The sequence below is a fragment of the Ambystoma mexicanum genome, chromosome 1q (genome assembly GCF_040938575.1).
Source record: "Ambystoma mexicanum isolate Mex_15411 chromosome 1q, UKY_AmexF1_1, whole genome shotgun sequence".
Lineage (NCBI taxonomy): Eukaryota > Metazoa > Chordata > Amphibia > Caudata > Ambystomatidae > Ambystoma > Ambystoma mexicanum.
Genome location: NC_090922.1, coordinates 1,298,498,732 through 1,298,525,595, shown reverse-complemented (window position 1 = coordinate 1,298,525,595; position 26,864 = coordinate 1,298,498,732). Strand labels below are relative to the sequence as shown.

The 26,864-nt window shown below is 50.5% G+C and overlaps 1 protein-coding gene across 3 annotated transcripts in view; it reads left to right on the top strand.

Moving 5' to 3' along the window:
• ACOT11 (acyl-CoA thioesterase 11) overlaps positions 1-26,864 on the top strand; it is a 1,040,268-nt gene that overhangs the window by 841,537 nt on the left and 171,867 nt on the right. For all 3 annotated transcript variants that reach the window (XM_069642127.1, XM_069642125.1, XM_069642126.1), the window contains one exon: positions 9,461-9,516. In XM_069642127.1, coding sequence (XP_069498228.1) covers positions 9,461-9,516 — 56 coding nt within the window. The remainder of the gene's footprint in view (positions 1-9,460; positions 9,517-26,864) is intronic.

Below are 26,864 nucleotides of genomic sequence, written 5' to 3'. Positions count from 1 at the left end.
AATGGCGCCCGGCCCCAGACACTGCCCTTGTCCGACACAGGCATCATTGTCGGAGCTGTGAAAACATTTGCATTTATGGCACATTGTGGAACCTGGGACAATATCTCTGTTTTACAGCTACTTTGTGGAAACATGAGTGTGATGTCCAAAGGGCATTAGGCAGATACAATAGTGACGTATCTCTGTAAGGTCTCAGAGACCCAGGGGAAGTTAAAAATTGCTTCATGCATTTTAAGGACCTGGGTATATTTGCTGTAATTGGAATTATACGTGGCAATCAGTCTATTTGTGGGGTGAAGAATTCACCAGACCCATGTCATGTGCAGACCAGACCACAGCTATATCAGCTAGCCTTTGTTAATCAAGTGATTAGCCCCTGAATTCTAAATAATAAAAACAGTATTTTACTATGAACCCATGAGAACTGCTATTAGTTTATCTGAGCCCAATTCCTTTGGACTGCAGTACTGCAATTTGCTAATAGTATTGACAATGTTGCAGTTCTGTTCTTCTCTGGCTAATCTAAAAAGTTTATTTATAATCCAGAAGCTCACTGTCTCCAGAGCCCTGGTTCTCTCTAAGCTGGATTATTGTAACAGCCTCTATCTAAATCTGCCTGCCTCTACTCTCCTCCCTCTGCAACTTATCCAAAACAGGACTGCAAGACTTGTCCTTGGCCTCAAGCCCAGGGACCGTATCTCTCCAGGACTGAAAGCTCTGCACTGGCTCCCAGTGGCTGCGAGGATTAAGTTCAAAACCCTCGGCATTGTCCACAAGGCCTTCTGGGGCCTGGGGCCGCAATACCTTCAACTCTCTCTTCCTAAATATTTTCCTTCTCGAGCTCTTCGCTCATCCACCTCCAACTCCCTCAGGGTCAGTCGCTTCTCCAAGCAACGAGTTGGTGGTAGATCTCTCTCTTCGGCAGGGGTCTCCCTCTGGAACAGCCTTCCTGCCTCCCTGAAACTTGAGAAGAACCATCTCCGGTTCCAGAAGCACCTCAAAACCTTCCTCTTTGCATCTGCCTTCTCTCCGCCTCTCCCCTGCTGAATTCCTGACAGAAACTGCACTGGTTAGCTGGCCACCCTCTGAACTCGGCCCAGGCCCCGCCAGTTGCCCACCTGCACTGCCTCCCTGGCAACCCCTGCACCTGGGGACTGTTTTCTGTATCCCTACCATCCCCCCGACTAGCACTTATGTCTGCACTTACCGTGCACTTGCCACTAGTTGGCCGTTTTTATTTATCTTATCCTATTTATGCTATTATTCCATGTACTGCACTTCTCCCTCGCCCCTCCCCCCGCACTTCTCCCTTTTCCCCCCCTTCCCATGCACTTGCGCAATCTGAATGACACTGGGCCTAGTAGGATTGTTGTCTGTCTTCCCTTTGTTCCCCTTCCCTTGCCTTGTCGCGCCTTGAAACACTTTTGTATAGGCATGTTATAAATGCCATATCACTGGCCACCAGGGGGCGCGCGGATGAGTTTCTCTCCTGCGTGAGCTCCGTCCCTGCAGTCCCGAAAAGCGGAATGAGCCCCTGCTGAAGGATCTCCCCCCCCCCCCCAAAAGTTTGAAATTCTGTGATCTGAACGGACCCTCCCGCAGGTGAGAAAAAACCAGACGAAAATCGGACCCGCCTTGACCGAGAACTCGGCAGTCTCAGAAGTGCCTAACCGCTGCGCCACGGAGGGCCCGAAGTCTGGCGTAGTGCGGCCCGTGCGATAGGCGTTACCCGCGGTGCGCATTGGTGCCCTAAGCTTGTGGTAGTGATCCCTCGCCCGCGTGAGACAGCGAGCCCAAAGACTCCCATGGATACCGGGCGACTGCACGGGGTGTGTGAGACTTTTACGCAAAACTCCGCGGTACCAGAGCCCGCGCCTGGCGGTGCCGCGTAACACGCGTGACCCTCCAACCCTGCCGCTCCCTGCACAACATACTACGCCAGAGGAAGAAGAACGGTCGGTTGAACTTCCTCCAATTGCGCACCTCAGACCCACACATATCCTCCGTTTAGGGCCCGCAGAGCTGAACCAAGGAGCTGTCCCACATCATACGAAGTGCTGGAGACCGGAGACAATATGGATCCCACAATCCGAGCATACTCATAGAGGGTAGAGCCCCCTGCTCAGGGGCGTGTGGCTCCTCTAACCAGGATTTTGTCGCATGGACCTACGCCACAAACTGGCCAGATTTGCCTACGAACCGTACGTCTCGCCTTGCGGATCTACAGGTGCAATGACCACGGACCCATCGGAAGCGGGTGCCGCCGCCACCAAAGGGGACATCGCCACACTACTGAACGAAATAAAAAATATGGGAGCTAACCTCGGCGGCAAGATCGACAAAATCACTCAGAGGATGTACAGATTCGAGCAACGTTTGGAAAGTGTGGAAAATAACCAGGCCTCGATTGACACCCTTGAGGTTCAGATGGACGTACAGATCTGAAACATCGAAAAAAGAGAAGTCGAGGTGAGGCTTAAGATGGATGACTTAGAAAACAGAGAAAGGAGAAATAACCTCCGCTTTTTCGGCATTCCAGAACGCGAAGGTGAAACTGAAAAAGATCTCAAAGACACCATCCACGACATCATTAGAATATTGACCGCCGATGAAGACATCGACGAGCCCAAAACCGAACGCATACATAGAGCCGGTGGGCCAACCGGCGGCCCGCGGTCTGTTCTGGCCAGGTTTCACAGATACCAAGACAAAGCTAGAATTCTGGAGAAGGCCAGGTCTGGAGGCCCGCTCACAATGGGAGGCGCTCAAATCACCATCTTCCAAGATCTATCCTCGTTAACTTTAGCCCTGAGACGCCTCTGCAGCCCCTCACGAAATGGCTCAAGGACCAGGGCACAAGGTATAGATGGGGATACCCCTTCTCGCTTACATTTGAGCACGGCAGCAGGAAAATAGTCGTACGCTCTGAAGACGAGATCAAAGACTGCATTGCCGATCTCCTCGGTGCAGACCCGCGGAGCAAGGAAAGCGGTGACGACGGACGACCGAGATCGCAGTGGGAGCTCCAGGGCCCGAGGCGCAAGAGGGTAAAGGGATCGAGAAAATTTAGACGCCCCAACAACACTCCCGATCATGATTAACCAAAAGAAACCGCGCTGGAATTGTGCTAGCTACAGTCACATCTAAAACACGTGGCACTGTCTCCCACGAGGGATGCAACATACCGGAATAACACGCTGCGGACAGAGCACCCCCCAGGAATGGAAGATGACGTGGACTCCTGTGGAAAGTCCTGAAAGCCACACGTAACGTTGAAACTTTCATATGTTTATTGTTATTACTGTTAAAATTGCATAATGTTTGGGGGAAAGGGAGAAGAGATGGGGGCTCACCCTTAAGCTACGATGGTAAATTTGCTCTGGACCATAGGTCAAAGGTCCCAACTGATGGTCCGCCGACGGACTGAAAACTCTCATCCAGTCTGTCCCGACGCCGTCAACAGCTGCCAATGCAGCACCCCCTGTCTGCAAGCTCAAGCGAGCACTACCATTTATGGTGGAATACGAGAAAAGGGGAGAGAGGTAACGAACACTTGGGACATGTACAGATAACAATAAGTTTGCTTCGAAGTATCACAGCCAAGATGACAGAGGGCACCCACTTGCCCCTCTGCTCGCTGATGGTGAGAGACCCTAGTCTCCAAACCGCTGATGGCATCACATGAGAAGTCTAAGGGCAAGTGTCTCCTCAGAATTGGGACTATCAATGTGAAGGGACTGAACTCCCCTACTAAGAGATCGCTAGTGCGCAGAGAATTCCGAAGTTCCGACATTGACATTCTCCTCATACAAGAGATGAAATTTGCCAGAGGAGAGGAGCGAACGGTCCTGGGGAATCGGGGGGGTTTGGAATTCTGGGGCTCTGGCCCACTCAGGAAGGGAGGGGTTGGGATCCTCATCAGGAAGGAAGTAGGCTTTGAGCTAGAAAAGACCTGGTCGGATGTGAGTGGACGAACCCTCCTGATAGTGGGGAAAATCGCAAGAGTTCAGGTCACGATCGCTACCATATACTCGCCTGATAGCGGGCAAGCTGCATTTCTTCGGAAGACGATTCCCAAAATAGTACTAGAGACCGCAGGACACCTCATTATAGGAGGCGACTTTAATCAGTGTGTGAACCCAACTGTGACTGGAAGCCAGGCAACCCCGACATGCGGGCCCAGCAGAGGGGGGATCGCACTGAATTCGCTGCCATGATGGAACTTTACGATCTACGAGACGTGTGGAGAAAACAACATCCTGACGAAGGGGGTTTCACCTTCTACTCGAACCCCCATCGCACATTCTCACGCATAGACTATATATTCCTCGCACTTGACCTTGCAAGGTCAACAAGTCATACCAACATTGTCCCGACAACATGGACAGATCATGACATGGTCCTAGCAGATGTCGACTGGGCCGACCTGCCTGCCGCTGGGGGATCCTGGCGATGCAACGAGTCCCTCTGGACCGACGCGGCGTTCAGAAATTAAATGGAAACCGAGATCGAAGAATATTTCAAGATGAATGACAACGGGGAGGTCTCCAAACAGGTGATCTGGGAAGCGGGGAAGGCCACGTGGAGAGGTATATTAATACGTGAGGGCTCCTCTAAAAAGAGAGAGCGTAAAATTGTAGAAAACAAACTCTGCAAAGAAATATACCAGCTGGAAGCGGGAATAAGAGACGAAACGATGGTGGACTCCTCCAAACTCGACATGGCCCAACGTAAAAGAGAGGAACTACGGCTGTTAGAACATGGCCAGGTGGTACGGAAGCTACAATTCCTGAAACAGACATATTATGAGAAGGGGGATAAGGCTGATGCACTCCTAGCCGCCAGGCTCAGGGAAAGGAGGGAAGAACGCAAGGTGAAAGAGATAAAAGAGCCCAGCAACCCCGCGATACATCCACCCCACTCGATACCCGAGAGCTTCGCCACCTTTTATGAAAACCTATATACCTCTGAGCTGCTTGCGGCTCACCCTGATATATCCTCTTACCTGTCCCCAATTACTATGCCCACAATATCACACACAGAGTCCGAACTCCTCGATAGCCCAATAACCGAACACGAGACGCGAGAGGTGATCAAGCGGCTTACACTGGGGAAGTCACTGGGCGAGGATGGTTACACGCCCGGCTTCTATAAGTCCTTCGCTGAGCAGCTATCACCCTTTCTCACGGAGCTCTTTAATGAGATAATGAGTTCTGGGATCGCACCAGATTCCTTTAAGAAAGCCCTCATAACTGTCATCCCTAAAGAAGGTAGAGATCCCAAATTATGCGGGTCATACCGCCCCATTTCCCTCCTCAACCTCGATGCGAAGATTTACGCACGAGTATTGGCAGCCAGACTGGAAACTCTAATGCCCAATCTGGTCCACCCTGACCAGGTGGGATTTATCCTCGGGAGGCAGGGCGCCGACACCATGCGTAAAACTCTACACCTTGTCCATGCAGGGCACAGTATATCAGATGACCCGGCCCTCCTATCGATTGACGCAGAAAAAGCCTTCGATAGGGTGGATGGGATTTCCTGGGTGCAGTACTCCAGAAAGTAGGGATAGGCTCAAAATTCCGTGATGGAGTGTGAGCAATATACACCTCTCCCAAAGCATCAATATTTGTGAACGGGGAATATTCCAGATGGTTTGAATTGCAACGGGTGACCAGACAAGGATGCCCACTCTCCGCGATCCTGTTTGCACTTTCCTTGGAGCCCCTATCCCAAAAAATAAGGAACGACCCCCGAATAGAGGGAATACGCCTGGGAGGGACGGAATACAAAGCAGGGCTGTATGCTGATGATATCCTTCTACACCTAACGAAACCGATGACCTCCATTCCACATGCCCTAAATATGGCCGGTTCTCCGGGTTTAAAGTAAACATGTCCAAATCCATACTCTTTCCACTCCAAGGTACCTCGATGATAATGACACCAAGTTTCCTCCCCTTAGGGCTCAAGGTAGAAGACACGACATTACGATATTTGGGCATACAGATCACCAAAACCCTAAACGACCTCTATGAGGCTAACTTCCCCCCGCTCCTTCAAAGTTTTGAGAGAGACCTTGAGAAATGGAGCAAACCGACGATCTCTTGGCTGGGGCGCATCAATGCTGTCAAGATGGTATGCCTCCCCCGCTTCCTCTACCCCTTTCAGATGCTACCGATAGAGATCCCCAAAAATTCTTCGTGGATGCCCGTAAGATCATGCTGCGGTTCCTCTGGCAGGGAAAAAGACCGAGGGTCTCTTATGACACGCTTATTCTCCCCAAGGATGGGGGTGGATTAGGACTTCCCGATCTGAGAAAATACTACAATGCCACTCAGTTGCGCGTCCTAATCCCACACTTCAGAGACCACAAACACCTGCAATGGGTCCAGATGGACAACCACTACTTGTCCCCCGCCACAGTGGCAGAGTGGCTGTGGTCGCCATACCAACGGGTCCAGAAGAGAATTAAACACCATCCCATACTATCCACCATATGGGCTATATGGCGCACTGGGAAAGAGATGTGCGAAGTTACCACCTGGCCATCCCCGCTCAGTCACTTGTGGTCTCCTGGCATAAATGACCAAATCCCGAACCTAGACCGGTTCCAGTCATGGTACGAGGCAGGACTGGAGAGGGTGGGACACCTCCAGAAAAAGGATGAGTTTATCACACTACCTGACCTGACAACGGCACTGGGGATAGGCACTCTATCGACATTCCACTTCATCCAGCTAAAAGGGGTGTTAACGAGAACCGAATGGAGGGAAAAACTGAGATGAGATCTGACCGCCTTTGAGAAACTCCTAGACTCTAGAGCGGAAATGAAAGGCCTTATCTCAATAATGTACCAAACGCTATTGGGTGCAGGCGGCGGGAACACGGAACTCCTTAGGGCCAGATGGGAAAAAGACCTAGGCGAAGAGATACTTCCCGAACAATGGGACTTAATGTGCAGAGCTGCGCCTAAATCCTCCATATCCAACCAATATAAGCTGCATGCAATAAAACTCCTACACCGATGGCAATACGACCCGCTTCGACACTCCAAAATGTCCCAGTCCATGAGCCCAAAGTGCTGGAGAAATTGCGGAGAAACTGCCAACTACTGGCACATGTGCTGGAGCTTTCCGCACATCAGTGTTTTGGACTGAAGTCCTGGGATGGATCAAAGAAGTAGATGACATCCATAGAGAACTTGACCCACTCCTTGTTCTGTTTGGCCTTGAGAGAGTTGAGGAGGATTGGTTCCGGGTCAAAGGCCTGGCTCCCCAGCTATTATTGGCTGCGAGGGCCCTAATAGCGACCAAGTGGAAATCCCCTCAGGTTCCAGGTAAGACCGAATGGATTAAATTGGCCACGAGCATTTATGTAATGGAAACAATCACTGCCTCCCTGCACAATAAATCAGTGAAATGCGAAACTCTATGGATGGACTTCAAGAATACATATATCACATCTACTCATAACTCCCAACCAGAGGAACCCCCAAAAAACCCGACCGAATGAAGCCACACCTAAGGAACACTACAAAGGATGAGACTCTTACTTCCAGCGACCATGGTACTATCGGATGCGACACTGTGTCAATCATATGATACTAACACTTTTGTCAAACTATTGTACTCGTGAGATACACTAACCCAAGTGGGGGAGGAGGGTGGGAGTGGGCTTTGGCGAACAGTCGATGAGACACTTCCAGACAACCGGACTGTCGCACTACCAAGAGATTCTAGTATACTGTTTTACTATGCACTGTTTGTTCGACTTGCACCTCTGGCAGATGCATGATCTTGTTTGAATACTGTTTGCTCCTTTTTGTTTCTCGTAAAACCAATAAAGCTAAATTTAAAAAAATAAATAAATGCCATATCATATCATAGATAATCTATCCTAATTCTCCATGACCTGTTTGCTTCCTTTGACACTGTCGATCACTCTCATCTCATTAATGCTCTTTCTTCTTGGGATTTGTGATCGAGCCCTTGCCTGGATTAAATCCTACCTGGCACCTCATCAATTACCTGTGTCTCCTGGAGAAACACCTCTCAAATCACTCTAACTGTTGGTGTTCCACAACGCTCTGTCTTGTGACCTCTCTTCTTTACACTCTACACCTCTGTTCTTGGGAAACTAATCCTCCTTTAGGTTCTCATACTAACTCATTGCGTGCGATACCCACATCTTCTCTTTTCCTGAACTCTACTCTGATTTCACTATCAACATTTTAAAATGTCTCTCTGCTATTAAATATTGGGCTGCTACATACACTGTTAACCCCTACCGAAACAGTGGTGCTCTTCTTCCCTGCCAAATTCGCTCTCTTCCCCTGCCTATGCAGTTTTCACCTGACACTCTCCCCTACTCTTCTTCAGCTAGAATCCTCTGCACCCTCTGTGGCACTGCTCTACTTTCATCTCCAAATCTGCAATGGCGGCTCGCCTCAGTCTTCTGAATATTAATAAAATCAGGCACCTCCTTCCGTTCAACATAGCCAAGCGTTTCTTAACCACTCTTGTCTTCTCTAGCCTGGAGGTAATGTGCCAGTATCCTCTTTGGCCTCTCCAACTATGCTTTCTGTCCTCTCAACAAGATAATTAACTTTGCTACCAGGACTCGTTTTTGAACTCTCTTACTTAACACCTACTTCCTCATACAGTCACCAGGCTGGGCGGCTGATGATGCAAAACTGGGCCAGATTTAAATGTCTTTTCCTGGTTCACAAATCTATCCACTGTAAGGCACCACCACTATCCTCCTATCCAACTCTGCAAGCCTTACGGCTCAGCCTCCTCGACTACCCTTCTAGCATCTCGCCCTCCCTGTTCTTCCTCACTTCCGCTCTCTCTCTTCTTACTCCACCTGCATGGAATTCTCTTTCCCCAGACATCCAAGAAACAGTCCACAGCGACATGTTCAAAACTAAACAAAAAGCCTACCTCATTGCCTCAGTGTTACCCTCTTCATCTACCTCTCCTTTGTTTTCTAGATATAATTTTTCCCTTACCTCTAACCTGCCTGCTCTGAAACTTAACCTTCTCTGCCTCCACTCTCGCACTTCATCCATCATGGTCACATCCCTAACACAGCTGGTCGTACTGCCTACACTTAAAAATGTCTAATGTTGGTTGTCCTTAATCTATGTATGGCCACCCATACATTTTCCCCAGTCAGTTTTCTATTTACTTCCCTCCTCAACCACGTCTGAATGTCACTCAAACTCATTCCATTGTAATTAGTTCAGTGCTTCACTTCACATGTAATTTCGTATCTATTGTACGTTCTTTTGTGATCAAAAGAGCACTGTTCCTCCCTGTGTATATAACATAAATGAGCCAATCAACTTCAGATTTATGAACACTGATTGACCAACTCTTGTCATGAAATAAACAAGTTAATATATGCATGGTCTCTAGATTTCACTGACTGATCTAAAATTTGATTGTTTTCATTAGGACGGTGAAAGGCGATACCGAGAAGCAAGTGCAAGAAAAAAAATTCGTCTGGACAGGTACATGGTTTAAATAATTGTGCTGAGATGAGGCTAATGGTCCAGTTTCTCAATTCAGCGTAAGCTTTTATTAACTACCTTGCATCAGTTCACATGTTACGATGTACTGTTTGTCATTTGTACATAGTGAAAGTCAACCCTCCCAATATGCTATGCAAAGTGTGGATACCTACAAGTTCCTTTGCCGAACTGCTTTTTCTCTCCACCCACTAACCTAAGAAATAACCCTGTTTGGGGCGTGGACTGGCTGAAGGCTGATGGCGGTGTGAACCCATGAGCTGTGCAGCTCTGAGTAGCGGAAAAACAGCAATTAAAGCCTCATCTGGTTCCGACCTGTAGCCACGTGGCCGGGTAATTGTGACCTGAACCCCCAGGGATCTGGAGCTGCACGTTTCAGGAGCTGGGGAGATGGCAATGGCTCTGAAATCGGCACTCTAGCGGTGGGGGGAGACCTTCCCAAGAGGCATGAGCTCCGGAGTGGACGACGCATACTGGAGATCTCGCCAGCACAGAGTCGACAAGGGACAGGGTGAGGAATTTGTGGAATTGGCTCTCCAATTTCACCAGGGACAGCGAGCAGGCCTTAACTAGCTTCTGTTTAGAGTACATGAAGCTACTCGCACTCCTGAGGGGCTGATAGGAGGCTGCATTGCCATGCTTACCTGTGCCAGCGGGCACCTTGTAGAGGCTGGAGTGGTGGTGGCGGAGAACGGGAGTGCAGGCATTACAGCGGAAGAGTGGGACCTTGAGGGCATTATTTATCACCCATTAATGGTGCAGGTGGTCAGGTGCTAGCCTCGATGCAGGGTACAAGGACTCTGTTTTTCTCCTAACCTTGTGTTCTGGAACATCTCACCCTATAGCGATATGTCCCTGGCTTGCTGAACTGGAGCCTGGGCCATTCCACTGCTGGAGGTTACAGTAGGTGCAAGGCTTGCAGAGGAGTGGCTTAGTGCAGAGTGAGGGTGACCAGCTGGAGCTGTGCTGATCTGCTTCTGGAGACGCTTGTAGTCCCAGGGGGGGCATCGGAGGGTACTTCTCACATCTCTAGCTGATTGTGGTGCCTTCCTCTGCTTCTCTCCACCACAACTCACTTATGCACAGAATAATGCCTGGTACAGCTAAAGAAAAGCCGGTGACTTCCATCAAGGAGGCGCTCCAGCAGCCGAGACCGGCTTCCGATCTGGCACCCGCTGTGGATGAAGACTCGCAACCTGCCACTAAAGGTGATATCCTATGCTTGTTTCAGTCAATACAGAAGGAAATGGCATCAACGATGCAGGAACTGAAATCTCCTTTCAGGAATGAACCCACAATGTGCAGCAGAACGAACCCAGGCTGGGATAGCTGGAATCTGTCTTCTGTGACGAGGCAAATTCCCAGGAGCAGAGGGTGGTGGCGCTCGGCCTATGGGCATTCTGTGGTAGAGAGGCAGGAGGATGCCAAAAACAGTTCACGCATAAAACATGTCTGTATCTGAGGGATACCAAGGTAAATCAAAGACCAAGACTTGGAGGGATATGCTCGGGGATTGTTTAAGAAAATACTCAGATGTGGATGTAGAACTCATGCTTGACAGAATGCCCAGGGATACTCCAACCTTCAAATGAGGCAGAATCTCCTCATGTATATCTTGACATGGATCCACTTCTTTTAAAACCAAAGACCTTATCTTCCAAAAGTCCTGGAATATAGGAGATCCTCCCTTCAATTGTTCCAGGACCTTTCTCAAGGGACGATCCAAAGGCGCCGGATCTTGAGGCCATCGACCAACTGATTAATGGAGAAGGGAGTCCGCTACAGGTGGGGGTATCCTTTTCATATTATGTTCCAACTGGATGGGGTCCAGCCTCAATTTGCATCCTTCTGAGGAGCTGTGGAAACTCTTAAGATACTAGAGGCAGACATGCAGTTGCCTTAAGGGAGTTCTCAGGATCTCCCACCTGCCACTTGGTCCAGACTGCGCTTGAGGAAATCAGGAGAAGGGATTGACCGAGGCCCTCGTTGGACAGAAGAAACAGGAGCAGGGATTCAGAGGCTCTCGCATGATAAGTAACCTCGCCCAACCGAGCGAAGATCGAACTAAAAGTGCTGGCTGGCACATGAGTTGAACACCCCAGGCTTGCAGAGGGTAACCGCTACAGATGTTGTCAAGGCTGATTAAGACGGTTTGGTTTGCGATTATATGCAATTATAAGGGCATTAGGTGTACACGCTCTCTTTCTAGCAGCTTGTTCTGATGTTTAGCCCACCCCAGGGTTGTTGTTCTAAACATTTCCTTTTCCTTTGCTGTCGTTGCTAAGTAAGGTGCATTGCAGTGGGAGGCCCGCTATTGGGATACAGCTTCTCACAGACGGGAGGTAGGAATGGGCTTCCCTGGAAGGATGGTGGCGGAGGGGAATACGAGACATGTATGATATTTGAAGCATGGCTGAGAAACTGGAGAACTGATTTGTGGGGGTGGGTGATGTGAAAGTTATATCAGTGAATGTCCAGGGGGTACATTTTCTAAGGAAGAGGAAAAGCATTTCATCCCGGCTGGTGCACCTTAAGGCTGACATAGCCCTGCTCCAGAAGACCCACCTCTTGCTGCAGGACTGGCCGCGGCTACGATCCTGCTGGTTTCCCCATCAATACTTTGCTTCGTCTTCTCAGAAAAAGGCGGGGATGCAATTTTAATAGCCAGCTCCCTATATTTTGAGCAGGGGAAGGTCATGAAAAATGCCCAAGGTAGGTATATTGGGCTGAATACACAGATTGATGTTGGTGTACAGCCCTAATCAGCACAAGGACCAGTTCTATGCTCTGATATTCCCTCATATAAATTGCGTTTAAAGGGTGGAAGCCTGTGATAGGGGGGATTTTAATGCAGTACTATTGGGGGGGGGGACAGGACTGCCCCATAAGCTTTAGCCGAAGCGGCCAGAATGGTCTCTCTTAAGAAGGCTATGAGAGATATGCATTTGGTAGACCTATGAAGACTTCTTCATCCCCAACATCGGGACTACACACATTTCCTGCATGTCCACCGCAGCTACCCCAGGAACGATTTCTTCTTGGTAGCTCAACCCCTGCTCTCTGGGATATCCTCGGCCACCATAGAGATAGCATTGGTCTTAGACCATTCCCCAAACACTTTACAACAGGATGGATATGGGCTGGGGGGATGAAGTCCATGGGGTGGAAACTGAACAATTCTCTACTGGCTGACCATGTCAATTGCACCACCATTACTGAAAGAATCACCCAGTGTTTCCAGGAAAATCTTACAGGGGAGGTCTCTTTGGCAGGAGTGTGGGGTGGGAGGGGGGGGGGCTCTTAAACCTACACTGAGAGGGGAGCTAATCAGCCTGGCCTTGGCACAGAGAAAGAGCTTTACAGCCCAGAAAGCTCGTGCTGAGGGGCGGGTTCAGGAGTGGGAGACTCAATGCAAGCGGGATGGTTCTAGGGAGACCTACAGATGCAGGTAGCAAGAGCGTAACTAAAAGCACTGTGGGCAGACAATATCACTTTTAGTACGGTACATCAAACTCCAGGCCCAGAGGAACAGTACCATAATTTGGGGTTTGCATGTGTTAATATCCTTGTAAAAATACCGCCATACAAGAATGGCGGTGTTTTTTTGCAGCAATATTAACCCATGGAACCTGCAACCCCCGCTCCCATTTACCCCATAAATTATCCCCATAAATAATGCCATTTCCAGGCGACCATATATATGGCAACATTATTTATGGGGATATTACCTTACACCGATTGGGGGGGGGGGGAGTTGAGGGATGTGCAAGGACTGTTTCATGACGATGAGCCTACAAAATGGAAATACTGTCACAGTAGTATACAGAATTGTTTGCAGCAGACTCCTGTGATAGCCTGCAACAGGATGCATTCATTCAAAAGGCCCGCCTCCCTCGCCTATCTGAGGACCACAAGCGAATGCCAGACATGCCCATAACAGAGAGGAGGTTGCTAAAGCTATTCACTCTCTCCCCTATCACAAAACCCTGGGTCCTGACAGGGTCACAGCCCTCTTTTTATAAAAAAAAGTTCTGAGGCTCTCCCTCCCCGTATGGCAGAAGTGTTTCATTCCTTTGTTGAAAATAGGTCCATTACACCATCCTTAGGGTAATCGAATCATGCGCTGATTAATAAACCAGACAAGGACCCCACTCTATTATGACACACGTATATGCTCAAATGTTTTGGCCATGAGGCTAGCTGAAGTGCTGCCCGGAGTGGTAGCGGCGGACCAAACCGGGTTCGTCTCAGGACGCCAGGCGTTCGATAATATTCAACGCATGGTGGGCATCTCGGCCTGGGTGCAGAAACATAAGCGGGCAATGGCTGCACTTTCGATCAACACATAGAAAGCGTTTGATTGCATAGATTGGGCATATTTATCTATGGTATTGGTGGGTTTGGTTTTGGTCCACGGTTCCTTAAGTTAGTTAGCAATCACCGGAAATGGTTGAACGATTGAAGTCAAATTTCCCATACTCATGGGACTTTCATTCCCTGAAAAATATGGGTTTCCATTTGACAGCAGACTACGCTGACCTATATGCATCCAATATATTGCTGCACTTTGCTGCGGTTAAACAAGACCTGATACAGTGGGAGGCCTCCGAAATCTCTTGGCTGGGAAGAATAACAGCGATCAAGATGACCATACTGCCGCAGCAACTGTATACATTCCAAGCCTTACCGATCTGGATCCCTAGGGCGGCATTAAAAGATTTTCAGTTGCATGTTTTAGGTTCATCTGGTCTAGGAGGTCTCCAAGAGTCTCTAGGCACACAATAAAGGCAGCAAAGTCGGTGTGGGGGGCTAGCGGTGCCAGGCACCCAGAGTTATCATTATGCTGCCCAAATAGCGGCCATTCTAGAAAGCCAAGCAGCTGCACATAGCCCAAAACATTTGGTAGATTTAGAGCAGAGCTCCTTGGGGACCCCCCTGCTTTCGTTGGTGCTGGTTCTCTCCGAGGACATGGAAACAGGGGGAGCAGCGACTTCCAACATCTAGTACCATAATGGAGTATTGGGACATGGCTGTGACGGTACGCACAACTACCTTCCCCTCTCCTATAACAGGTATATGGGGAAATAGTGAATTCCCCCCCGCGGTTGAGCATGGTCGATTTCCTTCAGTGGTCCTACGGCGGGGTACACAGGCTGGGGCAGATGTTTAGAGATAAGCATCCTCTCACATTTAAACAATGCAGGCAATCCTATATGGTTAACGACACAGACAGATAGCTATGACAAACTGCTCAGAAGGGGCGGTACACGACCCACTTTGAGGATCTATTCATAGGTGATCTCCCAGCAGTAAGGCCTGCATCTCTATACAAGGTGCAGAATTCTAGCAGGTTCAAAAACCCCCAAGGATACATAACTAGATGGGAATAGGATAACTTGACCTAGTACAACATCTGGACAAGGACGGGCAGTTCATCTCATACTACTCAAGGAGAATTGCTTTAAGGTGTTGTGCCGCTTGTACTTGATCCCGGAACAGTTGCACAAGATGATCCCTGAGCTCCCCCATTGCTAGAGATGTGGGACATCCCTGGGAGTCTTTTTCATATGTGGTGGGTTTGTCCTCAGATCCAAAGGTTCTGGAGGGAAATGGTTGCCCAGATTAAAGAAATATGTGTGTTTGAGTTGGAAATGGACCCCCTGTTGCTTCTGGGAAACGAACATTCGCAGGGACATTACAAATTGTGAGGCCATGTGTTCTAGGCTGATTTGTGCGGTGAGACTGATGTTAGCAAAGCATTGGAAGGCCCAAGCAGGGCCTGGCATGAAGGATTGGTGGGCACGGGTGTGATATGCGGACGCCATGAACAAAATAGATGGCGCAATGCAGGAGCGGATGATGCAATTTATCTGATTGGAGCCAATTAATTATTGTCATACCCTCTGCCCGTCCCACTAGTGATTCCAAGTCCCCCTCAGCCCGACTGCGCCCACCACTCACCTCCCACGGGTTCCGGGGCTCACATTGGCGATCCGGCCCGGCCCGTGGACGGGCGCAACATCAGCCTGGCGCTTGCACTCCGCACTCAAGCTTGCGGCCCTTTCTTCATTGGCAGTTGCCGTGGAGACTAGGATGCAGCACGCTTCGAGAAGCGCATTCGCGTCGCGTTGTCGTGTCTACCCGATCACGTGATCTGGATCTATGATCACGTGACATGGTCCCACGTCACGTGACTAGGAAGCAATCGATACAAAATCCGTGATTCGCTTTCGTACCGCGCTTCACAGCTGTTTTCCTGGAAACTCTGTTTGGCTCTTGCGCATCCAGCTTGTGTTTTTGGAAACCTGTACCCGGCTTTTGTCCCACGGACTGTTTTTTGGATTACCCTTTGGTGCTCTTTCTTGGAACTCTGGACTGTTACCCTGGACACTGACTTCGGATCGTTCTACGGACTTCTATTGGATTACTCTTGGCCCTTGTTCAAAAGACCCAGGATTGATTTCTCTCATTGCTGACCTCGGATTACTACAGACTTCTTTGTTCTTCTCCCTCTTGCCAAGAAAAGACCCCGATTAAACAACGGGCTCAGGTGGAGTCTGTATGATCTCTAGAGGTTTCCTCCCACTTCTGCAATGCCCTGAACCTGCCCGCGTGAGTCCTGGAACCCTTTCACCCACTATGTTTTCCCTCATTCCCCCCGCCAAAGTTTGGTAAGACCCTTTGTTTTGCTTTCATTTACTTTCCGAATTGTCTTGCTTGCCTGGTAATTACTCGCTTTTCCTTAACGGCTTCCTTGGGGTTTCCAGCACTCTGTGGTTCCGGACTTCTCCACCTGTGGCCTCAAGGGTTATACAGGGAGTGGTTTTGATATCTCTTGTGTGACAGTTGGGGACGGAGGTCTCGCATATCTGCGCAACGTTCGAAGTCTAACAATTATATTCATAAATAGTCACGATCACCCCAATATCCATCATAAACCACACGAGATGACATCCTTTTCGTTGATATCATTTAGCAGCTGGGACCTGTCGTATGCCAACATCAATATTCTACTGTGTTATGCACCTGAAATTGAACTTGCCTTGGTTCACGTTTGAGTGTTTTTTGATTTTATTTTGGTAAACTGGTTTAAAGGTTCTTATCTGCAGTGTTGTACTAAATGGGCTAAGAAGGCTTTAGCAGAGGCGTTTCAGAAGTAAGGACATGTTACCTTTTCCTATGTATAAAAATAAGAGTTAGAACTGTTTTTGGTACAAGGAGGATTGTACTTTAATAAAGTTTAAATGCAAAAAAAAAATACCCCTATTCAGAACCATCAGAGAATCTGCAGACCATGCAAGTAACAGTGTTGCACTTCATCAGTCCCAATGAACCCCACAATAGGGAGGGCTGTGACTCCAATCATCTCTTGCAATTTACTATGCTGGCTGAGGCTGCTGGTGGTTGGAGTCCAAAAAATCATTACACATCCTAAAAAGGAGAGAGAACTTGCAAGTGGCACACAACAATTTAATTAAGTTATTTCCCTTCTACACATCAGGGAGACAGACATTCCAGACCCTTTGTTGCCCATCACAAGCCCCAGACACTCAAACTGAGATGCAGTGGACAATATGTATCTTTGATACACACCCGGGTATTCCAATAAGGGTTGCCAAGCATAAGATAATGTATTGTGGTCATTCTTGATGTCACTGCTTAGTCTGTTGAGATGGGGTGGTCCACCACCAATAACCACGCTGACTCCCAAAGTAGTTCCAAGGGTGTTTTTTGGGACTTTACAGATAGTTTGGACCATGGGTTCTTTGGGAAAGTGTTAAGGCCTACCAGGGTCTTGAAGGAAGTTGGCCATAAGACCGTCCTTCTCGGATTCTTGCCAGTTTACCCCCTCTCTAACCCAGGCGTCCTTGTTACTATCTCACCAGCAGCAGGAACAACCATCTTCTTGATGTTTTACCTGGTTCAATTAGTGGCTTCCCTAAAGCGATGGCTAACTGACTCCCTAGGGCCTTGTAGTCGTTGCCTGACCTAGTATTCTCGGAAGATGGGGTTGGTTCCTTTTTTCAAGCGGTGTCCCCCCCGCTCGTCTCTTACACACGTTCTTAACGGTGCCTTTACTACACTGGCTTTAAGATATTCCCATCCCACCGTACTACAGTACCTCCAATCTCTCTCTCAGCCTTTACACCTTCACCCTTTGATCTGACTTCTTCTCTTACTCCTCAACTTCTTACTGTTCCAACCTCCTCTAGGTTCCTTCCAATTGCAATTCTTCTGTGACATTCCCTCTTCACTACCACTATTCCTATTCTCCCACTACATCGCTCTTACTATTCTCCCTCTCCCACTATTCCTACTCCATTAACAGTGTCACTCTTCTACATGTCTTCCCACTAATCTTCTTCTTCACTGCAACGCTACTACTACTTAATACCCCTCTCTCTCGCCCCTCGGCTTCTCTACTACCATTATCTCTACTCCCAACTACTACTACCTCCGCCACTACTACCACTACGATACTCCTACTCTAGCTCTACTCCTCATACTCTCCACTCTCACACATAAACACTCCCCAGGCCCACTCCATCCAGTAGTCTCTGCACTCCTGTTGCTCTTGCCTCCTCTGGTCTCTCGGATTACCTCTGCCACCTCTTGTTCTCACCCAAATAACCAACGCCAAACCATGCACACACTTACTTAAATACCCCACCCTCTCCCAGGATTTGTTACTTACCCAGGCCAATCACTTACCTTGCTCCAAGGAGTGTAACAGCCTGTAAATCTTCAACAGGGCTCATAAATCCCGCCCCCTCCTTGCACCATGCTGTTGGCTCAGTTTCTGCCTAGATCCATTCCTGGTGGGGTTTTCTTCTATATAGCTGCTTGGTGGGAAACTGGATGCTAGCAATACATGTTCATGGCCTCCCTTGGGCCATTTACTAATAAATGTTTCTGGTGGTTAGTTGATAATACAGGCCGCCCTGGGGGCCTTTTATTAATTTCCCCTGGTGGTTTAGTGGGGGTGCTTATTTTCTCTATGCAGGCCCTGCTTCTCCAGGACTCAGCATCATTCCTAGGAGCCTCTGCTGCGTCCCTCCATCTAACGGCCGGTGTTGTCATGTTGACAGCACCCCCGGGTGCTACATCTCTGGAATTGAACTAAAATTTTGCATCTAGTAAACCGTAGGCGCGAAAATGCCAAAGTCGGCAGTGTAAAAAAAAAAAACGCAAACCCGAAATGTCAAAGAAGGGTTGTGGGGGTGTCCCCCGCACTGCTTATTTGGAATTAAGGGAATTCGGGGGTGGCCCCGGCTGCCCAAAAAAAGAAAAGCGGGGGACGAAAAAGGATCTTCAGAAGGAAAAAAAGGACCCTGCAGCGGAAATTCCACCACTCAAACAGGAGGCGGAACTTGCGTCGCAGGGACAGAGCCATAGAAGTGCAGATGAAACGCAGGTAAGTGAGGAGCAGGAGGCACGTTTTAGAGCTTGGGGAATAACGGGCAGGGGTCATGCACAGGATTATTTTGTTACAGGCATGTCGAATTCGTGATTTTCAAATTTTACATTTTTGTATACAAAATCATGTGCATCCATACCGCCAAACTTCTCTGCTGTGCCGGAGCTGACGCCACCGTAGGTGAGCTGTGGTAGGGAGGGGCCTGCCCACACATGGCCTGCCCCCCACAGGGCTGTGTGGGGTTAGCTTCCCTCCCTTCCCCGACAGTGTATGAGAGGAGGCCCTGTCACACTGTCCATCATTAGCAAGTACAGGGGGGGGGGGATTCTGGGAGTTTCTCTACTACCGGCCTATATCCCAGGTTAGAGTCTCAACCAGAGTATTAAGTAGCTTTGGGTTTTCACCCTAAATTACTAGGGTAATCCAGACATGTAACCCTTGCTCACTGCTCTTAGAGAGGCACAGCTCCACCTCACTGACGAGGCCCAACCAGGTAGAAACATGTGTCTGTGGTTGCTTTTGGTACTCTTCCTCAGAAGAGAATTGCCAGGCATTTCGGTGCTGGGCTGCCCTTAGGGGATATTGGGGGGGGGGCTACAGAGCGACCAAACCAAGGCCTGGAAAGCATCCCTGGCATCTCACAGATTAGCAACCTACCAAGATGCTCCAACAGGAATAAGCAAGAAATGGATGTCCAGACGCAACTCCAAACCATACTGGCCGAAATGAGGATAATAGGTCAGTGAGCCCAGGAAATTAACACAACAATAAAAGACATAAAACGAGACCTTCAGGACGTCCAGAACCGCCTCACTGCGCAAGAATGACTGACAACGAACAAGGAATCAGTGCAGTCTAGGACAATCGTGCAACGACAGCAGCAGACCTGTATGGGGTCATCAGAGAAGTGCAAAGGTTAGGAGATAGAATCGAGGATCAGGAAAACAGATTTCAATGCAACAATCCCCACCTGGTCGGCCTTCCGGAAAACCAGAAATATCAGACCTAGAATCCTATGTCTGTAACTTCTTTCGAGACACCTTGCACATGGACAATGCATGGGAGCACACCATAGAGAGAGTACACCGTGCACCTATTCCTACACCAAATGACCACCCATGCATCATAACCATGCAACTCCTAAACTTTCAGCAAAAAATGGCCATCCTGTAGGCCTACAGAGCCGCAACCCCAATTCGCATAGGGGAAAATGACGATTACTTGATGGAGGTATCTAGATGGCGAAAGGCCTACAACCCAATCTTTGAAGCACTTACATCAACAGACTACAGACACTATCTCAAATTCCCAGTGTTATGGTGCATCCATCTGGATAAACAATGGCACTCCTTCGAGGACCCAGAGATAGCGTGGCGTTTCTAGCAACAACGAAATCTGGTGACAACTGATCTTGTGCAGATGGCGGCGAAGGCTAAAAGAACAGATCTCCCCTCCTCGCCTCTCCTGGAGCAGCAACAAATGAAAGGGAAATGACAGAAATCGGCAAAAGACCTAGAGGATGGGATCCCATTTGAAGAAAGCCCATTGGGTGATCGCGGAGGAGACCCAGTCTGAAGGAACAAAAACAGAAGCATCATACGACTCCATGAAAGTGGCCTATTGTGAATCGTAAATCCATGTAAACCTGGCGGAAACTTTTCTCTACTCAATCTTTACAGGGTCAAAAGAAGGGTACCACATCATTGCACTCTTCGTCACCACTTGAGCCCCGACAGGTCATCTTTTCCATGGATAAACTCATGACTCTACAACAATATCTGTGGAGGGACAGCAGCCCTCTCCTTCGAACCCACAGAACCCATACATGGGCTTCTTGGCACAGTATTGGGATAGTGCCGGCTGGTTGGCCTTCCCAATGTATATGTATATGTTTATGGTTCTTTATAGGCTTATGTTCAACCTTATGCTGTGCTTGGTTATAGAAATGAATCGAAATGTTTGGTTTTTGGGGACTATGACAAATGACGTGCTCAATCTCTGTAGACCCAATGATAGAACTACACTGGGTAGACTCGACATGTCCCTGCAACAGGCTCCTCCGCACAAACATGAAATGGCCCAGATTAGCAACTAACAACATTCAGGGGCTGGGACACCCTATAAAACGCAGGCGATTTCTAAACCATATGAGGGACCTACAGGGAGACATTGTATTTCTGCAGGAAACCCAACCAAACAAAACAGAGTCAGAAAAATTAAAACTCAGTTGGGCTGGAGCGGTAGCCCACTCACCATACCAGGGAAAGCATCTCCATTTTTATTAATATGTTCTTGTCCAAGGTCAAGTTCATTAGCACTCTCACACTGCTGAATATATATGCACCCATGACTGACACCCGGTCATTTTTCAAACGAACGTTCGCAACATGCGTGCAATATGAGTAATCTAATGATAGTGTTTGGATATTTAACGTAACCCTTGACCCTGATGGGGATAGCCAGAGCACAGCTTCCGGCAACCCTACCAACCCGAAAAAGCGAGAAACCCTCCTAACGCGGATGAAAGACCTACGCCTAAAAGATGTATGGCGACAAATTCATGGAAACCACCAAGACTTTACTTCTCCAGCAATGGGGTCTGGCATGGATTCACATGCTCATGAATATTCCCCGTTGTCTGGCTGGGAATCCTCAGTAAAGAAAAAATCAGTATCAGTTTTGTTTCTGATCTGTCTTTCTTAGTAGTAACCAATCACTGATCTCTGGGTCATACTGCCCCCCCAGCCAATGACTGCCCTCTACCTAAGCCCCTCCCCTGGCAGCCATCCTCAGATTTTTACCACACGTTCAAGTGTTGGGAGTCCTCGTGCTTTAGTTCTCGAGCTTTTACTGCGTTTTCACACTTTTTCAGGAGATTTTTCTCATTTTTTCGGTTTAATCGAGCCTCAAGCTCCACCTTTTCTACTTCCAATAACAGGGACCCATTTCGGAATTCTTCTACACCCCTCAAGGGTGATGTTTTCATCGAGTTTGGAGGATTCCAGAAGATCTGTGGCCTACCTCAACGGACATGGCCCAGGACAAGGGAAGCTCGACACCCGGATCCAAGCTGTTCAGGAGCTGCCCAGGATGCGGATTGCAAAATGTTTTCAAGGAGGACGAGCATTCGAGATGTCTCTACTGCCTTCATGAGGACAAGACGCACGTGGAGAAGGACTGTGCATTCTGCAAGAACCTGTCGGAATGGACCAAGCAAGATCGCTGTTCCCGCTTCGCCTCCTGGCTGGACAAGGGCACAACAGGTGAGAAGGCGAAGAAAAAGTCTGAGCGGTCTTCTAAGTCCTGTGATGGCGCGACGGGGACCCAACAGAAGGCCAAGCACTGCAAGTCCGCGGGCCCCGGGAGCGCCGAAAGGTCGGGCTTCTCGACTGCCAGGCAGGGCGTGACTTCCCCGGCATGATCAACCACGAGCCAGCACTCTGGTTCGGGGAAGAGGAAGTCCGAGAACCCGGGTTAGCTTCTGGAGAGGCTCCGGTCGATCTCGAAGGGAGCCGAGGGGGAGCGAGGCGATGACCCTCCCCCCAAAGCGTGGCCCAGGACGCACCTAAGGTGGTGAGGGCCTTGATCCACCTGCAAAGGCCTTTATCGAGGTTGTTGCGGCGGCCCTGTCGAAGCCGGCAGAGGCTACGCCAGTGGAGGTGGCCTCGGGGCCCAGAGTTTCCATGCCACCGCGGAGGGAATCTTCTTTCCAGACCATCGTTAAGACCCCGGCGGAAAAAGAGGGGGGGGCGGTGGCCATTACAGACTCGGATTCAGCCTCCGAGGAGGATCCGGTGGAAACCGTGAAAGGCCTCAACGAGAGGTTCATAAGCCTCAACGAGAGGTTCGAGAAGGTTCGATCCCAGGGGAAGGTTCCCGCTGATGTGATCGAAGATAGCGACGATGAGGGCCCAGTGGAGCAGCCATCCCGTCCGTCGCAGCCATTACCCGAACCCCAGGATAGCTTGGCGGCCATTTTGTTGGCGATCCAATCCTTATTTACTGAGATAAGGACGAGGTTACCACGGACCCCGACGGAGGATCCAGAACCAGGCCCGTCGAGAAGCACTCCGAACAAGCGGAGGAGTGTCCACCCCGCTCTGCCCTTCGTGCCCGCGAGACCTGTGGACCCCTCATCCCCCTCGCCGGAACCTCCGGAGGATACGGCGACGGATACAGCGACGGGGACGGACGCCGACGGCGGCGATGATACAACCGACATCCCATCATCACCCCCCCCCCCCTCGGGCCTCTCCGCCTGACAAAATTGGCTCTTTTAACGCCATGATAGCCAGGGCATCCGAGCTCTTCCAGCTCTGCCCTGAGGAACAGAAAAAGGAAGGTTTTCTTTACCAACGACGAGAGGCCAAGAGAAAGACGCTCCTCGCGGTGTCGTTGCTAGACGACATCTGGGACGAGGGGCTGGCTATCCTCAAGAACCCTTCCACGACACCCGCCAAGAGGGACAGGTACGAGAAGAAGTACCGGGTCCCCGATGCCGCCCCCTTGTGCCTCAGGGCCCAGCCCACGCCGGACTCTGTCGTCTCGGCAGTGGCCAAGAAGAAAGCAGCGGGTGCGGCGGTTTCAACTTCCACTTACCCACCGGACAGCGAGGGCAAGAAGTTGGACCCCATGGGACGACGAGTCATCTCATCGGTGGCGACGACGATTAAGGCGGCCAATGCCTTAGCGATTATGGCCCGTTACGACAGGGAGCTTTGGTTCAAGATAGCTCCTCTGCTAGACTTCCTACCGGATGATGAGAGGGCGGAGGCCCTACAGATTCTGCAGGAAGGTGAGGTGGCGTCGGATCACGCCATAATGGTGGCAACGGACATTGCCGATACCGGATTTCGCCAACTGGGCAACAGGGTTTGTCTCCGACGACGAGGATGGCTCAAGGCGACGGACTTTCGCCAGGACGTCCAGACCAGAGTGTTGGACATGCCGTTTGACGGCAACAACCTGTTTGGAAAGACGGTGGATGAGTCCCTCCAGACCATCAAGACAGACACGGAAACAGCCCGAGCCCTAGGAGTCCTTCAGCAACGATGGCCCTTTCGGAGCTCTGGAGGCAGACAGGAGCCTCCAAGGGATCCAGCGGTGGCTCTTCTACTTACCGCCAGGCGGCCCGCTCCTCGTCCCAGGAGGCCTACAGAGGCCGCGGCAGGCAAGGAGGGTCTCGCCGCCGTCGGCAAGGAGGCCAAGGTGGCAAGGCCTCTTCCAAGCAGGACTGAAACGGCCATAGCGTCGGGCCCCCACCGAAGCTCCCCTGAAGTTCGTCAGCGTGTGGGAGTCCATCTCCACCGACCATTGGGTGCTGGACACCCTGTCCCGCGGACACTCGCTAGAATTTCAAAAGAAGTGTCCTTGCATTCCTCCCGTGGCCAGGAAGGAGAATCGCGTCCCTCAACTGCTGTTGGAGGTAAGGGCAATGCTCAAGAAAGGTGCCATCGAGCTCGTCCCCAAGAGGCTCCGGGGCTCTGGAGTATACTCAAGATACTTCCTCGTAAGAAAGAAGAAAGGCGGTTGGCGCCCCATCCTGGACCTGCGTCGGTTGAACAAGTACATCAAGGCACAGAAATTCAGAATGGACACCCTCCAGCACGTGCTGGGACAGCTGGAGGTGGGCGACTTCCTATCGTCACTGGACCTGGAGGATGCTAACTTCCACATCCCCATTCTAAAAGGACACAAAGTTCCTCAGATTCGTAGTCCAGGGGCATCCCTACCAATTCAGAGCCCTGCCGTTCGGATTAAAGGCGGCACCCAGGGTGTTCACCTAGTGCCTCGCACCTGTGGCGGTGTGGCTGCGTCTGCAAGGGATCCACGTCTACCCCTACCTGGACGACTGGCTAATCCGTGCAAGGTCAAGAGAACTCGCCGTCGAACACACAGCGAGGACCGTTCGCCTGCTCACGGAGCTGGGATTCACCATCAACTACCCCAAATCCCATCTGGTCCCGTTGCAGGTGGCACTGTTTCTGGGAGCGAAGTTCGATACAGTGAAGCGATTGGCATCTCCGTCGGAAGAAAAAACGAAGGCCATTTTGGGCAAGGTGCAGTGCCTGTTAGCCATGGATGTGGCCAGAGTGAGAGTGAGGAGATGCAAGTCCCTCCCCAGGATGATGTCCTCATGCATCTACCTTGTGCCCCTTTGCAGACTTCGGATGCGTCCGCTACAAGAGTTCCTCGACGCCCGCTGGATTCAAGCGGCGGGCAGCTTCGAAGACAGGATCCCGCTCGACGAGGAGTTCCGTCGGGCAATTCTATGGTGGGGTGCCCGTGAGCACCTCGCGGCAGGCATGGACTTTCAGGCCCCAGCGTATCAGGAGACGGTAATGACGGACGCCTCCCTGGAGGGATGATGGGCCCACACCAGAGATCTCCACGCAAGAGGCCTCTGGCTCCCAGAGGAGAGGTCTCTCCACATCAACATCCTGGAGCTACGAGCCGTGTTCTGGGCGCTCAAATCGTTCCTTCCGTCCCTCAAGGACAAAGTGGTGAGGCTCTTTACCGACAACACCACCACGATGTTCTACATCCGGAAGCAGGGAGGCACCAGATCCCCAGCCCTATCCAAGGAGGCCCAGGATCTGTGGCACTTGGCCGTCCAGGGGAGTTGTTAGGTCTGGAAAAGACCCGGGGCTACGCTGATGTCGGAACTGTTGGGACTGGGGGCTAGCTAGTCTTTTGGCTGTAGCTCCTGAGATTCTATCCGGGGCTACAACCAAAAGATCAGGGGCTATAGCCCTCTTAGCCCCCCCCCTAGCAACGCCCCTGGGGCTGTTGCCCAGGGGATGTTGCTGGTTCCCTTCCACCTGGCAGGAATAAAACACTATTGCCACCTGACTCAGCAGGGAGCTGCGCTCTTGCCACGAGTGGGAACTACGCCAGGACCAGGTGGATCGGCTCTTTCAACGGTGGGGCAAACCCCAGATCGACCTGTTTGCGACGGCAACGAACTCCAAGTGCCAGAGGTTCGCCAGCAGGTTTGCACAACCAAGGAGCATGGGCGATGCTTTCTCGTTCCCATGGGACGGCCTGTTCCTGTACGCGTTCCCTCCGTTGCTGTTGCTGCGCCGTCTCATCAACCAGCTCAAGAGGTCCAGGTGCAGGATGATCCTCGTCGCACCGGCGTGGCCGAGACAGATCTGGTTCCCGGACCTTCTGGACTTGTCAGCGTCCCCACCTATCAAGCTGGCGACAGACGCGGATCTTCTCTCCAGAGAAGGTGGCGCCATTCGTCATCACGACCCGGAGTCGCTGAACTTGCAGGCTTGGCTCCTGCAGCACTAGAGGTTGGAGGATACGATATCCCTTCTGACTGCAGAGAGGTTCTTGCAAAAGCCAGGGCGACCTCAGCTCTCAAATGCTATTGACATAAGTGGAAGAGGTTCTCTGTCTGGTGCTGTGCACAGAAGATTAACCCTCTACTGGTTACGGCCCCTCAAGTATTGCCGTACCTACTGTTGCTGGCCAAAGCTGGACTGGCTCACGCCTCCATCAAGATACATCTGGCTGCCATCTCCCGATACACCAGAACTACAGGACGGGCGTCCTTGTGGTCTCATCGCTTGGTGAAGGAATTTATGAAGGGACTATTCTGATCGTTCCCACCGGTGAAGGCCCATGCCCCGGCGTGGGAGCTCAACGTGGTGCTGACCAGACTCATGGGGGCCCCATTCAAGCCTATGCATTCGGCGCCGTTGAAGTTCCTGTCGTGGAAGACAGCATTTCTCGTGGCAATCACCTCCGCACGACGAGTGGGAGAGATCCAGGCCCTATCTTACTAGCCTCTATACTTGACTTTTCACGACACACGGGTGGTGCTGAGGATGCACCCCTCCTTTATGCCCAAGGTGCCGTCGGACCTCCACCTCAACGAGCCCTTGGTGTTGCCAGTTTTCTT